The 16,005-nt window shown below is 55.8% G+C and overlaps 1 protein-coding gene across 1 annotated transcript; it reads left to right on the plus strand.

Moving 5' to 3' along the window:
* The first annotated feature begins 2,981 nt into the window (after positions 1-2,981).
* On the plus strand, positions 2,982-15,843 carry CACNG8 (calcium voltage-gated channel auxiliary subunit gamma 8). Its single transcript, XM_081806159.1, has 4 exons — positions 2,982-3,361; positions 11,674-11,757; positions 12,823-12,963; positions 15,095-15,843. The coding sequence occupies exons 1-4, from the start codon at positions 3,184-3,186 to the stop codon at positions 15,841-15,843; spliced, it is 1,152 nt and encodes a 383-aa protein (XP_081662285.1). The 5' UTR covers positions 2,982-3,183.
* Positions 15,844-16,005: the final 162 nt, after the last annotated feature.

Here is a 16,005-nt window from a genome sequence, read left to right on the forward strand (position 1 = left end):
CCTCCCTCCCTCCTCCCTCTCTCTCTCGTCCTCCAGCTCCGCACTTTACCCAGCGACACGAGAACCAAATTGTCTCCTCACCTTTTTTTTTTCACCCCGACCCCCACTCCCTTGGGGCCCGAGCTCAGAGCTGCCCCTCAGCCTCCCCTCCCACCTCAACACCCTCATTCCCCATACGCCTCCTCATCTCCAACCCCCAACCAGGTCGGACGCCTGGGTCCCTCGCTGCTGGGGGAGGGGGAGCAGTGAGAACTGGGAGCCACAAGGGTTTTTCTGGGGGGGTGCAGACAGGGGGGCTCATCGTCCCCTCCCCAGTGCATCGGAGAGTTGACCTATCGTTAACAGAGGTGAGACAGATCTTTTTATTAATCGGAGGTGGGTGGGTGTAGAAGGAAGGTTCTGTGACCCCCCCTAATTCTGGAGGAAGGAGCCAGCCCCTTCAGAGGGAGAAGGGCTGGTGACCCCTCTCATATCCGGAAGCTTTAGGATTGGGGGTCCCCTGCTCCCTCCTCTTTTGCTGCTGCTGACAGATGGACTAAAGGAAGAGTCCCTAAAACCAAACAGATTGCCCCTCAGATCGACAAAATGAAAAGATCTTCAAATCTTTTTTGATGGAGAATTTCCCTCACTTACCCCGTTTCCATCCCCTGCTTATTTTTGGTTGTGGGGGGCCAGCAGGGGGAGGGGTACACCTCGGGGTCATGGGCTCACCCTGGGGTGGAAGCAGAGATTTGCTAGGACAGTGGAGGTGGTGGTGCTGGTGGTGAGGGGTACAGATGGGGGAGAAGAAGCCAGGAGATGAGGAAACTCGGCGTTTGTCTGGAAAGGAAAGAGGAAGGGGCCAGAACTGAGGACAGGGGCTGGGGGATATCAGTGTCCAGTGGGCTGATGAATGGGGATGGGTAGGGGCTGTGTGTGGGCAGGCTAGTAGAGGTGGGGGAGGGAACACATGTGTGGGGCACTAGGCCCAGTTGCCATGGAGACACCCCCCATAGACAACCTTTCTCAGCAGCCCCTCCTAGGAGCAGACCCAGGCAGGGCCAGCTGATGGGGGTGGAAAAGGCCAAGGTCACCCTGGTACTAGGACGGGGGGTGGGGGGGTATCCTGTTGGCTTCCAGGCTCTGAACCTTAACAGGGGGTTTGGGAAAGAAGTCTAGGAAACAGTGAGTGGTGGAAGCAGGTAAGGGTCCTGTGCCTGGAAGGAGGGTTGGGGTGGAGAAGGCAGGGCTGGGGGTGTGGTGGTGGGCATGCTGGGGAAGAGGGAAATGAGGAGACCCCGGGGGGGGGGGTGTTGCTGAGTGGGAAATTATTCCCAACTAAAAGAGAGTTTGTAGCCTCGTGGATGAAATTTTTCTGAGGGGCACTGTCTATGGGGGGGCTCCATTTACATTTAGAAGTAAGTAGGGCTGCAGAGCATGTTCCTGCACAGATGAAAGAGTAAGGGGAGTTGGGGGGTTCCCAAGAAAGGAAGTTGGTGGGGGCTCCTGAAGGGAATTTTCCTGAGTAGAGGAGATGTTGGTGGAGGAAGGGGATTCTTGGTGGTGTAAGAGAAGTCAGGTTAGGGGGGAGGTTCTTGTAAATTGAAGAGAGTGGGAGGTCCAAGTGAGTTGGGGAGATCTGGAGTTGGGGGGTTCATCCATGTGATGAAGATAACAGGGAACCAGGGCTCCAGTCAGGGGATTTGGAGGCAGTGGGAGATGATGGAAGGACAGAGGAATGGGGTGGGAGAGATGCTGGGCAGAGAGGGGGGCTCTCCCTGGACAGCAGTGGGAGTTTGGATCAAACCTTGGGAGATTTCTGAATGGAGAGGAAATGTGGGTCTGGGGGAAGGGATTCCTGTGAGTAGCTCCTCTGTGGAGCTCATGGAGGAAATTTTTCTTAATGGAGGAGGAGAGAAAGTGATGGCTATGATGAGTTTGCCTAAGTTGTAGAGACAGTGGGGGCCAGATTCGGAAGACTTTTTTAAGCAAAGCAGAGGGTGGGGGATTTTGCTTGAGTCCAAGATGTAGTAGGGGATTGGGGTTGGTCCAAGGGAGACAGTGGGTGCTGTAGAGTAAGTATGAGGGAGATGGGGGCATTCTTCTAAACCAGAGGGTCCAACGTTTTGGTTGCCCATTAGAATCCCCCAGGGAACTTTTCAAAAACCTAGATGCTCTGGGGCCACCAGAGCAATGAAATTGGAATTTCTCTGATGGGGCTGAGGTGGAGCTCAGGTGGGGCTCAGGTGGGCATCCTAAAGATCAGGTATCCTGATCTCTAAGGTCCTTTGGTCATTTCACAGTGCGTTTGAGGTTCAGAACCTTGGTCCAGAGACACAGAGGTCTGAGTGGGGAAGGGGGTTCCTACCCAGAAGGGACTGTAGGGGGATGGGGGTGGCAGCGGTGGTGACCATGTGGTTCTTCTTAGTTGTGCAAACAGTCAGGATTCCTTGGGAAGATTTTTGTTAGCTGAGGAGGGATTGAGAAATTTATGTTTCTTGAGTACAGGACATAGTAGGTGAGGAGGTGAAACTTGCAGGGGACGTGGGGGGCGGACAGAACTGTGAGAGATCAGAATGGTGATGGGGATCTTGTAGGTTCCTTGGGAGGAGGAAGCCCTGGGGCCAGAGTGGGGGTGGGGTGGCTTTCGCGGTGGGGAAGACTGGAGGACCAGGGGGAGGAGCGGGAAGGCGCAGGAGGAGTGTCTGCTGTGTCAGGCCCGGTGGGGGGAATTTTTCCCAGTGGGATTTAGTGGGAAGGCCGCCCTGGGCCGAGGGAGACTTTTTCAGAGAAAGGGAGGCAGGGAGAACCCGAGTGGGAGGAGTTTCTTCCACCTAGGAAGTAGTGGGGGTTCTTTGTGGGGTGGGGGCGGCTCCGTCCTTCTGGACTAATCCGTTTTCTGCTCCCCGCCCCCACCAGCCGGCGACCATGGCCGCCCTCTGACCCCCTCCGGGGCCGCGCCTCCTCCTCGCCGCCCCCGCCCAGCCCGGCCGGCCCCGGGCCCCCACTTCTGCCTGCGCTGTGTCCCCCCCAGCCGCCGGCACGGCCCCGCCCCCGCTGCCCCGGTGGTGGCCCACGGCCCCCCGGCTGCCCGTGGTCAAACTGGAGTCGCTGAAGCGCTGGAACGAAGAGAGGGGCCTTTGGTGCGAGAAGGGGGTGCAGGTGCTGCTGACCACGGTGGGCGCCTTCGCCGCCTTCGGCCTCATGACCATCGCCATCAGCACCGATTACTGGTTGTACACGCGCGCCTTCATCTGCAACACCACCAACCTCACGGCCGGCGACGAGGCGCCGGCCCACCGCGGGGGCGGCGGCTCCTCGGAGAAGAAGGACCCCGGCGGCCTCACCCACTCGGGGCTCTGGAGGATCTGCTGCCTGGAAGGTAGGGTGCGGGGGGCCCCTGCCTCGCGCCCCTCCTCCCCTCCGGACTCCAGGCCCCTCTCCGCCGGCTGCTGCCCGCCCTCCCCCGCCCTGTCACCTCTCCTGGGACCCCGGCCCCCTCCCGCATCCCCCGCCCCGCACACTCTCCCCTCCCCTCTGGCCCTGGCGCCTGGTCCTGCCTCCTGGGCGCCTCCTGCCCGCTCCCATCGGTCCCTCTGCCTCCTCCCTCCACGGCGCCCTCAGCATTCAGTCTTCTTCCCTCTCACTTTTGCCCCTGGACCCTCCCTTCCTCTCCGGGGCAGTCTCGCCTCCCCTAGGCCCCCTCTCAGCTTCTCTCCACAGACACCACCCTACCCCAGTCCCCACCGTTCCCCCTGCCCCTTCTTCCTCCTCTTGGGCTGTTTCTCCCGCAGACGTCATGGTCATGCCCTCTCTGGGCAGAGCTCATGACCCTCTCCTCTCTTCCCTCCTGTAGACTCCAGTCATGCTTGGCTCTACCCGTTAGGATTGCCTCCAGCCTCCCATCCTGGCCCTAGGCCTCCTCTGCTTCATCTTCCCTCCACTCACACCTCCTTCACCTCTTCCTCCTCCTTGAATACCCCACTTCTGGACTCTAAGACCACCGCCTCTTCCAGTCTCTGTCTCTGCTCTGTCCTTGGGTCTTGCTCTCCCTCTTGTAGCCCTTCTCCTAGCTGGCGCCCTCTGCCTCAACCTCCACTCACCAGCCCACTGCCGCTCTCTCCCTCCCCAGCTCTTCCTCCCTCCCACTCAGCTTTGCTGTGTCTTTGCACAGCCCTGGGCCACCGGGCAAGAGGAAGGACGTCTGGGTCCCAGGCCCACCATGCGTCTGTCCCCTGTGTGAATGCTCTCTTTTCACCTCCCTGAGCCTCACAGCTCTCACCTGCAACTACACAATCCCAAACCTCGCCTCCAGCATCAAAAAGACCAAGATCCCTCCACTTCTTCATCGCTCTCTTTCCCCCTCTCTTTTGCTGAGCACTCATGGTGAGCAAGGAGTGTAACTGTCTCATTTAATCCTGTGAGGCAGGTGCACCCTCCTGTCGGGGCTCAGAGAGGTTAAGCCACTTGCCCAAGGTCGCCCAGCTGTGATTGGGGCAGAGCCAAGAGAACTCAGGTCTGAAGGATGGGATGTGCAGATATGCTTTGTCTGGTGTGCCAAGTGTTTAAAACTGAAACCAAAATCCGAATCAGTTGCCAACATTTAAAAATAGGGAGACTTCACATTGAAAATCTGATTTCCGGCTTCTTTTGAACTAGTGGAAGATTTGACAACGCAGGGCCTCATTCTGCAGTGGCCACGATTGGCCCATCCAAGCAGCAGCTGCTCCTTCAGATCAGGCATGCGGTCTGTGGGTCCCCACATTCGCCTCTGCTCCCTATCGCCTCACACCCGTCCACTCTCTCATTATGGTACTTCCTTTCTCCTGTGGACATTCGAATCCATGTCCATTCACTGGCCTGACCAAGCACCGGGTACCGGCTGCGTGTGGGGGCTTGCATCCTGAAACCCCTAGGACAGAGTACAGCGTATAATAAGAATGCCATCCATCCATTCATCCATCCATCCATCCATCCATCCATCCATCCATCCATCCATCCACCCGACCAATATTTATTGGGTTTATACTATGCGCCAGGCACTGTTCTTAATTGCAGCGCTATGGCAGCGAAAAACAAAAGATCCCTGTTTTTATATGTGTTCTATTCAAGAGGGAGAGACAAATAATAAGAAATTTAAGTAAACAAAACCTTTACGGTGTTCGCTGGCACTAGGTGCTAAGGAGGACGGGGGAGAGGATGGAATGTGTTAGGACACACATGTGTGCAGTTGCAGGTGAGGAGACGAGGATGGGCTTCGCTGAGCAGGTGACCTCGGGGTGGAGGTCTGAAGGAAGTGAGAGATGGAGCCACACGGCTCTCTGGAGGAAAGAGCCACAGCGAAGGCCCTGAGGTGGGAGCCTGTGTGTCTGGCCCCCGGCAGAGTGAGTGAGGGGACGTGGTGGGAGATGCAATCCAAGAGAGAACAGGCCCCGATTTCACACGTTCTGGGTGCTGGAAGGTGACTTGCCTTTCCCGTCCAGAGTTCCTGAGCTGGCTTACACTGCGGACCAGGGCAGGAGCGCTCTGGCCCGGGGGGAGAGACTGAAGGGGCGGACGGAGGCTTGTCTGGGCTGGGGGTGGGCGGAGTCGGAGACGTGATCTGAATTCAGAGCGTGTCCCAAAGCTAGAGTGGAGGTGGGGGTTGTGGCATTGCCGGCCGGCCGGGTGGCTGTGGGAGGTGAGAGAGAGAGAGAGAGAGAGAGAGAGAGAGAGAGAGGTCGGGGTGTCTCTAAAACAGCATCTCTCAACCTCAGCGCTGTTGACACTTTGGCGTGGATGGTTCCGAGCTGTGGGGGCCATCCTGCGCACTGCAGGGGGGCTCGACAGCATCCTGGCCTCCACCTTCTCTTCTCCGTGCCAGGAGCAGTCCCCACGTCGTGACAACCAAAACTGTCAACTGTCTCTGGTCTGGGAATAAATTCGCCCCCGGTTGAGAGTCACTGCACCCAGGGCTGTGGCCTGAGCGCCTGAGCATGGTGGGGGTGGGGGTGGGGGTGCAGGCAGGGGGCCCCCAGAGGATGGTACAGTGGGCGTTTCATTTCATTTATTTTATTGTCTCTGATCTAATTTATTGTGAGCAGAGATATCAGGAGCTCCATTTTGGACATGTTACATTTGGGATGCCTATTAGGGATACCACCTAGGACAGGGGTGGGCATAGCAAAGTGCCATACAGTCAATATTTTAGGCTCTGTGGACCTGTCCCTGTCACAGCCACTCCTGAAAACAACCAAAGACAACACGTGAGTGAATCAGCGTGGCTGTGTTCCGGTTACACTCGTATGTGGACACTGACATCTGAATTTCATATCTTTCTCACGTGCCACGAAACACTCTCCTTTGATTTTTTTTTTTTTTTTCCAATCACTTAGGAAATGTAAAACCCATTCTTCGCTGGATTTGGCAGGCTGGGTTTGGCCCACGGGTTGTAGTTTGCTGACCCCCCGATCTAAGCTGTGAGCGATATGATGTATGAGGCCAGAGTTCAGGGGACAGTCCGGGCTGGAGATATAAATTGGGGGGGTCATTGCATATGGATGGATGAGGTCACCTAGAGAATGCGAAGAGAGAAACATACCAAACAATTAGATGAAGGGCTGCAGCCTGAGCTAGTCCACTATGAAAAAAGAGATGAGAGAAGCCAGCAAAAGGAGCTCAGAAAGCAGGAGCCACAGAGACTTAGGGAAAATGAGGTAAGTGGGTATCCCAGAAGCCAAAGGAAATGTTGCAAGGAGAGTGTAAATGAAGGTGTGTGTGTGCCACAGAATGCTCACAATAGCCCTGTGTGATAGCTACCCCTGTTATGTCCACCTTCTAGAAATGGAAGCAAAGGCTCAGAGAAAGTGAAGCGACTTTCCCAAGGTCACACGACTAATAGGTAGTCGAGTCTGGATTTGAATCCAGGTCTGTTTTATTTCCTAGGAGAACAAAGCAATGCATCCATCAGCTTCCAGCCCATGTGGGACCCAGGAATGTAGAAACTGAGCCCCCTGGACCATTGCCTCCTGAAGGCACTGGATCCCCGTGGATTTTCGGGTTCCGTCCCCATGTCCCTGTGAGTCTCCCCGACAGATGCAGTAGATGGAGTGGCTGAGACACAGACTTTGGGACAAGACTGGGATTGGGTTTACCTCCTGTCTGCCGAGCACAACAGGGTAACCTCGGACCACACATTGAACCTCTCTGTGCCTCATTTCCATCCTCCGAGGACTGGGAATTGCAATAGCCTCTGACCCACAGGGATTGTGGAGGGGTTCAATGAGCTGCAATTGTAAGGCATTTAAAAGGCTAGCAGGCAGAGTAAGGGCTAGATTATGTCGTTTATATTTTGTTGTTGGTGTTCTTCTAATTATTCAGAATTCAGGTGACTGCCCTGAGCCTCATCTTCCTTGATAGCCCAGAAATCCCAGCCTCTTACCCAGCACTGCCCAAGAGAAACATCACACAAGCCGCATATAGGATTTAAATTTTTCCAGTAGCTACATTCATATAAGGAAAAAGGAGAAGTTTCAATGAATATCATTTAATAAATAGAAGTTATACACTATAATAAATCAATATAAAGGCTAATAATATCTTTTATTTAACCAAGCGTAGCCAAATATTATCATTTTAATATGTAATATAAAAATTATTGATGGAATATTATGCATTTTTTCATACTAAGACTGAAATTCGGTGCGTATTTTATGCTCACACCTCATCTCAATTGCCACGTTTCAAGTGCCCAAGGGCCACCTGGGGCTGGTGGCATCCGTGTGGGTGCAGCCCCCTCCTCAGGAATCAAGACCCTGGACCCACAGCTCCATTTATTCAAGCTGGTATTCTAAAGCCCCTGTGCTCAGCACTTTGCATGTCTTATTATCTCACCAAATCCTCCCAGTTGTGTCGGGGGGGAGGGGTATGAGGAGGAAGCTGACGGCCAGCGAGGGAAGTGAGTCAGCCACATGGTCACCCAACATGTGAGGGGCAGAGCGGGCTGGAACCCACTTCCCCATGCACCCTCACTGCAGCACCCCCACCCCCTCACTCTTGCCTACCCAGGTCTGTGCTGGGCAAGCTCGGGGGAGACCCAGGGACACATTACTGCCATCCCTGCACATAAAAAGCTCCTGGCTCAGCCCAGTCAAGTCAGATCATATGCAGAAGCATGTTGCATAGCCCCCTGTATTCTGCCCTTGACTCTGTTTCACTGAACTCTTATCAAACCCTATGAGGTCATGTCATTGTCCTCATTTCCCAAATGAGGAAGCTGAGACTCAAGAGCATTCAAGTCCCAAAAGCCACACAGGTGGGAAGTGGCCGTCCTGGCATTGAGTCCAGAGAATGTGATTCCAGGGACCATGCTCCACTGTCTTAAATATACTCATTCTCTGAAGCCCAGCTGCACTTAATCTCCTCTCCCCACCCCAAATTAACATCTACATGGGACTGAGCAACTTCTTTCACTCTATGCTCAGTTTTCTCATCTATAAAGCAGGGATGTCATTATTGTCCAGTATCCCTAGGGTTTGTCATAATTACCGAGTGCATTAATACCGGACAAATGCTCGGAGAGGGGCTTGGTGTGCGGTTAGCCCTCAGTACGTACTGGTTATCATTACTGCTGTCATCGCTAATCTGTTGAGAGGGTCTGTGTGCTGTGCGCTTTACATGCTCAACTTCATTTAATTATGATAACTGTTTTGAGAGACATACTGTGATCCCATTCAAGAAAGGAGAGAACTTGAACCCACAGTCTTACTGATCACACCATGATGGATGTGCTGATGGATAAGAATTTGCACTTGAGAGGTGTATAATCAATCATTCATTCATTTTTTTAAAATTGTGGTAAAATATAACAAAACATAACATTAACTTTATCATCTTAACCATTTTTAAGGGTACAATACGGTAGTGTTAAGTACACTCGCATTGCTGTGCGCCCATTCTCCAGAACTCTTCTCATCTTGCAAAATGAAACTGTCCCCATTAAACGAAAACTCCCCATGTCCTTCCCCCAGCCCCTGGCATGCACCAGTCTACCCTCTGTCTATGAATCTGACTCCTCCAGACACCCCATATAGGTGGAATCATACAATATTTGTATTTTTGTGACGGCTTACTTCACTCAAGCATGATGTCTTCAAAGTTCATCTGTGTTGCAGCACATAGTCAGAATTCCCTCACTTTTTAAGGCTGAATAATACTCCATTGTATGTATAGACCACATTCTGCTTATCCGTTCATTCACCAGTGGACACTTGGGTTGTTTTTGGATGTTGTGAATAATGTTGCTATGAAAATGAGTGTACACATGTTTCTTAGAGACCCTGCTTTGAATTCTCTTGAGTATATACCCAGAAGTGGAATTGCGGGGTCATATAGTAACACTGTTTTTAATTTAAAATTTTTTAAATTAATTTTTAAAATGGTAGCAGCTGACACCATTTTCCATCCCCACCAACAGTGCACAAAGGTTCCAATTTCTCCACATCCTCATCAATGTTTGTTATTTTCTGTTTTGCTTTTTTTTTTTTTTTTAAGATTTTATTTATTTATCTGACAGAGAGAGAGAGCACAAGTAGGCAGAGCGGGAGGGAGAGGGAGAGGGAGAAGCAGACTCCCCGCTGAGACTTGGGACTCGATCCCAGGACCCTGGGATCATGACCTGAGCCAAAGGCAGATGCTTAACCAACTGAGCCACTCAGGCGCCCCCGTTTTGCTTTTTAATAGTAGCCATCCTGGTGGGTATGAGGTGGTATCTCATTGTGGTTTTGATTTGCATTTCCCTAATGATTAGTGATGTCGAGCATCTTTTCATGTCCTCGGCCCATTCAATCATACTCTCATAAAATTATTTATTAAGCAGTAAGTGCTAGGCATTGTTCTAGATGCTTGGAAGATTAGTGGTGAACTGAACAGCCCGTAACCTTATATACCGTAGGGCAAACTGCTGTGTTTTAATTCTGCTTCCACCACCTATCAGCTGTGAATTGATTAATCCTTTCTGTGGCTCTGCTTCCTCATCTGGACAATGGGTAGATTGATATCAACTGAGCACTTAATTATGTTCTAGGCAAAGTGCTAAATCTCTTTACCTGGATTCAATCCTCACAACAATCCCATGACGTAGGTCCTGTTATCCCCTTTTATAGGTGAAAGGACTGAAGCAAATTGGCCTAAGTAACACCAACAAGGTCACAGAATCAGGACATGATGGAGTTGGGTTTCATTATCGAGCAGTGTGAGTCCAATTCCCAACGTTTGGCCCCTGCACAACACCAATAACATTATCTATTTCATGGGACTCTTGGGAGCTCCGGATGAGTTAATCCACCTAGGAAGCACTTAGCAAATATTAGCTGTTAGTGGAATTACTCACTGCCTTATATTCCTTCTTCCCAATCCTTTCCTTTATCCCCATTATTTTCCCTGTCATCTTCTGCCTCCAATCTCCCCTTCTGCTATGCCTATATTCATTCATAATTTCATTCATTCATTCAACACCCATGTCTTGAGGCCTCCTTTGTGCCAGGCGATGCTAGGGACACACAGAGGAATCAGACTCCCTGTCTTCTCCCTGCAGGGAACTCCCAGCCTACTGAGGAAGAAGAAGCTCATAAAGCAACCCTATGCATGCCAAAAAAAAAAAAAAAAGGTGTGTGTGTGTGTGTGTGTGTGTGTGTGTACCGCAGGGAGCTGTTCCACCCTAGAGGGGGACACTGACCCAACTTTGGTGGGAGGCGTGTGCGTGTGCGTGCCCGCGCGTGCGTGTACACAGGGCAAGCTTCCTCAAGCAGGTACCCTGTGAGCTGCCCCCTTGCAGGCTAAGTTTTTCATCAGTGAAGACTGTGAACGGAATCCACAGCATGGGCAAAGGCCTGCAGGTTGGAAGGAGCCTGGAGAATCGAGGAAACTAAATGTATCTATATTTATATTTATTTACATATCAATCTCCAGTTAGGTGATAGAGGTAGTAGAATAGGAACTGCCCCAAAGTTGAGAAGATGGGTCCCCAAAGGGTGTGAGAATGAGGATTCTGGGATGGAAGAAGGGGGTGAGACTGCATGACGCCTAGAGGCATACCTCCTCACATGCCTCTACTTGCTCCAGCCACTCCATCTCCTTCCAGAGGATTCCAGGTAAGAGACTGGGAAGCCCTCGCCCTATAGGCAGAACTGAAGAGACTACAACTCCCATGGTCCAGTGGGGCTGCGCTCTCACCGTTGGACTCAAGACTTCATAGGGCCTCATGGGAAATGTAGTCCTCGCCTTCTGTGCGCGCCTTCGTTTTCCCACGCATTTTCAGACCCGGCGACAAGTGCAGAGTTGCCGAGCGCCTTGACACTGCCGAAGCCAGTGCCTTCTTTCTCATAGCGGGGGGAAAACGGAAAGCCGGAGCGGTTGAGTGTCCTAGCCCGGGTTACAGGGCAAAGGTCTTTGTGGCCTTTTAGTGAGTGTTGCATGGGTGTTCCCCGCCCCCCCTTTTCCTTTTTTCTTTCTTTGTTTAACTGCTGGGAAAACCGAGGCCAGAGAAGTTTAGAGTTTGTCCCAGATGCTGATAGGCTCAGGAGCCAGGATTTCCTGTCTCCCAATTTGCCCAGAGAGAGGAGGGGTTTGGGGAAGGAGGGGGAGTCTTCTCTCACCGGGGGTTCTCTCAACTCTTAAAGCCCCGCCCCCCCACCATCACCCCCCATCCCCCTCCAGGGTTGAAAAGAGGCGTCTGCGTGAAGATCAACCATTTCCCGGAGGACACGGACTACGATCATGACAGCGCGGAGTATCTGCTCCGTACGTGGGGGTCTGAGTCAGAGTGGGGGGGACTGCCGGGCCTGGGCCGGGGGCCGGAGCGCGGAGGGGGGCGCTGGGGAGCGGCACTTAGACGGCCAATCCAAATCTAGATGTTGAGATCCTTTGGATCCCAATTGGTTTAGTGATCCCTCTCCCGCCCCCTCCTCTCACCTTGGGGCGGGCTGAGGGGCGGTGGGGGATGATCCCGGGCGGTGATTGGCCGCCTTGCTGCCCCGGGCTCGCGGCGACACTGCTCCGTGACTCGTTGTCGGTTTCTGGGCTGGATTGGCCACTGAGGCGACCTGCGGCGCGCACGGGCCACTCTCGCGAGCTGGCTGAGGAAGCCGGTGCTGCGATTGGTAGCTACCCCGAGAACGCGGCAAATCCTGAATTGTGATTGGCTGCGGCCTCAGCGGGGCTGAGAAATCGCAAAATCCGTTTGCTGGGGTCTGGAGGGTGGGTGGAAAGGACTGCAGCTAGAGAAGGACAGACAGACACACACACACACACGCGCGCGCGCGCGAAGCCCAGAGCAGTAGATGGAGCCAGGCAGAAGGATAGGGGGTGGGGCACAGAGGGAGGAAGGGCGGGGAATCCGGAGAGATAGATGAAGCCGGGCAGAAAGGGGGTGGGTAAGATATTAAGAGATTTGACAGATCTAGAGAAAGGGAAGAAATATGCAAAGGAGAAGGAAAAAGAGGGAGGGTCCACAGAGAAGTTCAGAGAAAAACAGAGAGGGAGAGTGATTTTGAGAAGTAAAAAGGAAAAAAAAAATGTGCCAGGAGAGAGAAAAATAGGCCGAGGGAGAAAGAAAAGGAGGAAGAAAAAAGGCGGGAGAGGAGATCAGACCGAAAAATAGAGAAATTTTAAAGAGGAGAGAGAATGAAAGAAAAAATGAAATGACCAGAACACAGGCAGAGAGGGAGACTTGGAGGTTTCTAGCGAGAGGAGCGGAGACGAAAGCGGGCAGGAAGCGCAGCGCGCGAGGGGCGCAAAGGGCCGCAAAGGGCCGCACCTGACGCCCTGGCTCCCACGCCTTCTCCCCTCCTCTCTTCTCCCTCGCAGGAGTCGTCCGGGCCTCCAGCATCTTCCCCATCCTCAGCGCCATCCTACTGCTGCTCGGGGGCGTGTGCGTGGCGGCCTCCCGGGTCTATAAGTCCAAGAGGAACATCATTCTGGGCGCAGGGATCCTGTTCGTGGCAGCAGGTGAGAGGCAGAGGGAGGGGGCGGCCGGCTGGGGCGGCCACCTGCGCGGGCTCTTGTGTGTGTTATGTGTGTGTACGTGAGTGTGTGTGTGTGTGTGTGCCTGTGCGTTTGCAAAGCCACCCTGCCCCAGGCGCCTGCTGGGGCCTGGAGCCTTCCCAGGCTCTTCCTAAGCTCCATCGCCACCCGCTGGGCAAGGTAGGTGTCGCCTTCGCGCCGTCTTTGGGGGGAACAAGCCCAGCACTGACAGGTGTCTAGCGCGTAATCAGGGATGCCGGGAACTTACGTTCCAAAGCCCGCGGTTCTGCAGACGGAAGGGGTGGGGCTTGGGGGAGGGGTGGGGCCTTGAGACAATCGGGGTCTTGGAGATAGAGGGGCGGGGCTGGCATCCCGGTGACTGAGCGGCAGATGGAGGGGAGGAACCTGTTTTAGGGGGCGGGGCCTCGTGAACCCCGGTAGATCCAGGAAGAGGCTGGTCCTGGGAAACCATCTAGACCAACTTCGAGTGAGGTTTCCCCACTCTCCCCTACCCCCGCAGGTGCTTCCCTGCTTTTCTACGTGAAATGAATAGTGCTGGGAAATTCCAGGGGGCAGAATCCAGGGAAGGGGGAGGACTTAGCATAAAGAGCAGGGGGTGCTTTGGGGATGGGTCAAGATCTGCTTTTGAGCCAGAGGACTGAAAGGGGGGTGACAGGCGGAGAAGCCGCGTCTGGACCCGCAGGGGGCGGGGTTTGATGGGTTGGAGGCGGGGCTTGGGGTAGAAGGGGGACTTGATCCAGTAGGAGCTAATTTTAGACCACCGGGGGGAGGGCCTAGACTAGATAACCAGTCTGGATTGATATCACGAAAGGAAGAGTTTAGATCTGCAAGGCACCGAGCCTAGAGAATCAGAGCGGAATTACCATATGACCAGTTTAAACGAGTGTAGGACTCAGGAGAAAACCCAGGTTTATAACGTTAAGGATTGAGTTAGAGTACTCAGGGTAGGGCCTGGAAACCCAGGCCGGGATTACGTCATCACGGGCAGGGTTTAGACCAGACCAAACAGGGCCTGGACCAGCTGAGGCCAGGTTTAGACCAGACTAGTGGAGGTGGGGCCGGGCTAGCTGGGAGTGGGGCTTCGACCCTCTAGGGGTGGGGCCTAGATCAACTGGGAAGGAGTTTAGACCGTCCGTGACTAGGTCTGGGCCAGCCAGGGCCTGGACCATTGGGGCGTGATCCAGACTAGGCTTTCTTGGGGCAGGGCCCCAGTTAGCCAGGGAGGAGTTTAGAGCACCTGGGACAGGACAAGGACCACCCGGGGCGGGACGCGGAGCATTTGGGGGCGGGGCCTAGATCACCCGTGGGTAGAGCTTAGACCAGCAAGGGGTGGGGCCTGGGCCAGCTCGGGAGGAGTTTAGACCGCTGGAGGTGGAACAGGGACCATCCAGGGCGGGACATGGAGCATTTGGGGCAGGGCCTGGACCACCCAGGGGTGGAACTTAGACTATGGCGGGGCGGGGCCTGGGTCAGCTGGGGAGGAGTTTAGAGCACCTGAGACGGGACAGGGATCATTTGGGGCGGGGCTTATGCCACTTAGGAGTGGAGATTAGACCAGCGTGGGGCGGGGCCTGGGCCAGCTCGGGAGTTTAGACCACCTGGAATGGGACAGGATCTTTGGGGCGGGGCCTAGACACCCGGGGGTGGAGCTTAGACCAGGGCGGGGCGGGGCCTGGGCCAGCTTGGGAGGAGTTTAGAGCACTTGACGGGACGGGGTCATTTGGGGCGGGGCTTATGCCACTCAGGAGTGGAGATTAGGCCAGCGCGGGGCGGGGCCTGGGCCAGCTCGGGGGGAGTTTAGAGCTTTGGGGCGGGGCCTAGACCACCCGGGGGTGGAGGTTAGACCAGTGTGGGGCGGGGCCTAGGCCAGCTCGGGAGGAGCTTAAAGCACCTGGGACGGGACAGAGCTCGTTTGGGGCGGGGCCTAGACCATCCGGGGGTGGAGCTTAGACCAGCGCGGGGCGGGGCCTGGGCCCGCTCCAGAGGAGCTGGAGCATCTGGGACTGGGCTCTGACTGTCCGGGCGGGACCGCGGGGCGGGGCGGGGCGGGGCCGGCGGTGGCCTCCAGGCTCCCGTCTGACCGTCCCCCGCCCAGGCCTGAGCAACATCATCGGCGTGATCGTGTACATCTCGGCCAACGCGGGCGAGCCGGGCCCGAAGCGGGACGAGGAGAAGAAGAACCACTACTCGTATGGCTGGTCCTTCTACTTCGGCGGGCTGTCGTTCATCCTGGCCGAGGTGATCGGCGTGCTGGCCGTCAACATCTACATCGAGCGCAGCCGCGAGGCGCACTGCCAGTCTCGCTCGGACCTGCTCAAGGCCGGCGGGGGCGCGGGCGGCAGTGGCGGGAGCGGCCCCTCGGCCATCCTCCGTCTGCCCAGTTACCGCTTCCGCTACCGCCGCCGCTCCCGCTCTAGCTCCCGCTCCAGCGAGCCGTCGCCGTCGCGGGACGCGTCTCCCGGCGGCGCCGGGGGCCCGGGCTTCGCCTCCACGGACATCTCCATGTACACGCTCAGCCGCGACCCGTCCAAGGGCAGCGTGGCCGCGGGGCTGGCGGGGGCCGGCGGCGGCGGCGGCGGCGGCGGCGGCGGCGGGGCGTACGGCGGCGGGGGCGCGGGCGGCGGCGGGGCGGGCGCCGAGCGGGACCGTGGGGGGGCGCCCGGCTTCCTCACGCTGCACAACGCCTTCCCCAAGGAGGCGGGCGGTGGCGTCACGGTCACGGTCACCGGGCCGCCCGCCGCGCCCGCCCCGCCCGCGCCCGCCGCGCCCGCCCCCGGGACCCTGGCCAAAGAGGCCGCCGCCTCCAACACCAACACGCTCAACAGGAAAACCACGCCGGTGTAGGGGCGCGCGCCGGGGGGCGCCGAGGGGGCGTGTCCGGGGCGCGTGCGCGGGCGCGCGTGCAACGAGGCTGCCGGGGGGCGGGGGCGCCCCTCCCACCCCGCGAGCGCGCTGGAGACTGCTTGCCTTCCCCCGCGCCCCGCGCTCCGATCGGGGACCCCCCCC

The sequence above is a fragment of the Leptonychotes weddellii genome, chromosome 16, assembly GCF_054177405.1.
Source record: "Leptonychotes weddellii isolate Sample4059 chromosome 16, ASM5417740v2, whole genome shotgun sequence".
Classification (NCBI taxonomy): domain Eukaryota; kingdom Metazoa; phylum Chordata; class Mammalia; order Carnivora; family Phocidae; genus Leptonychotes; species Leptonychotes weddellii.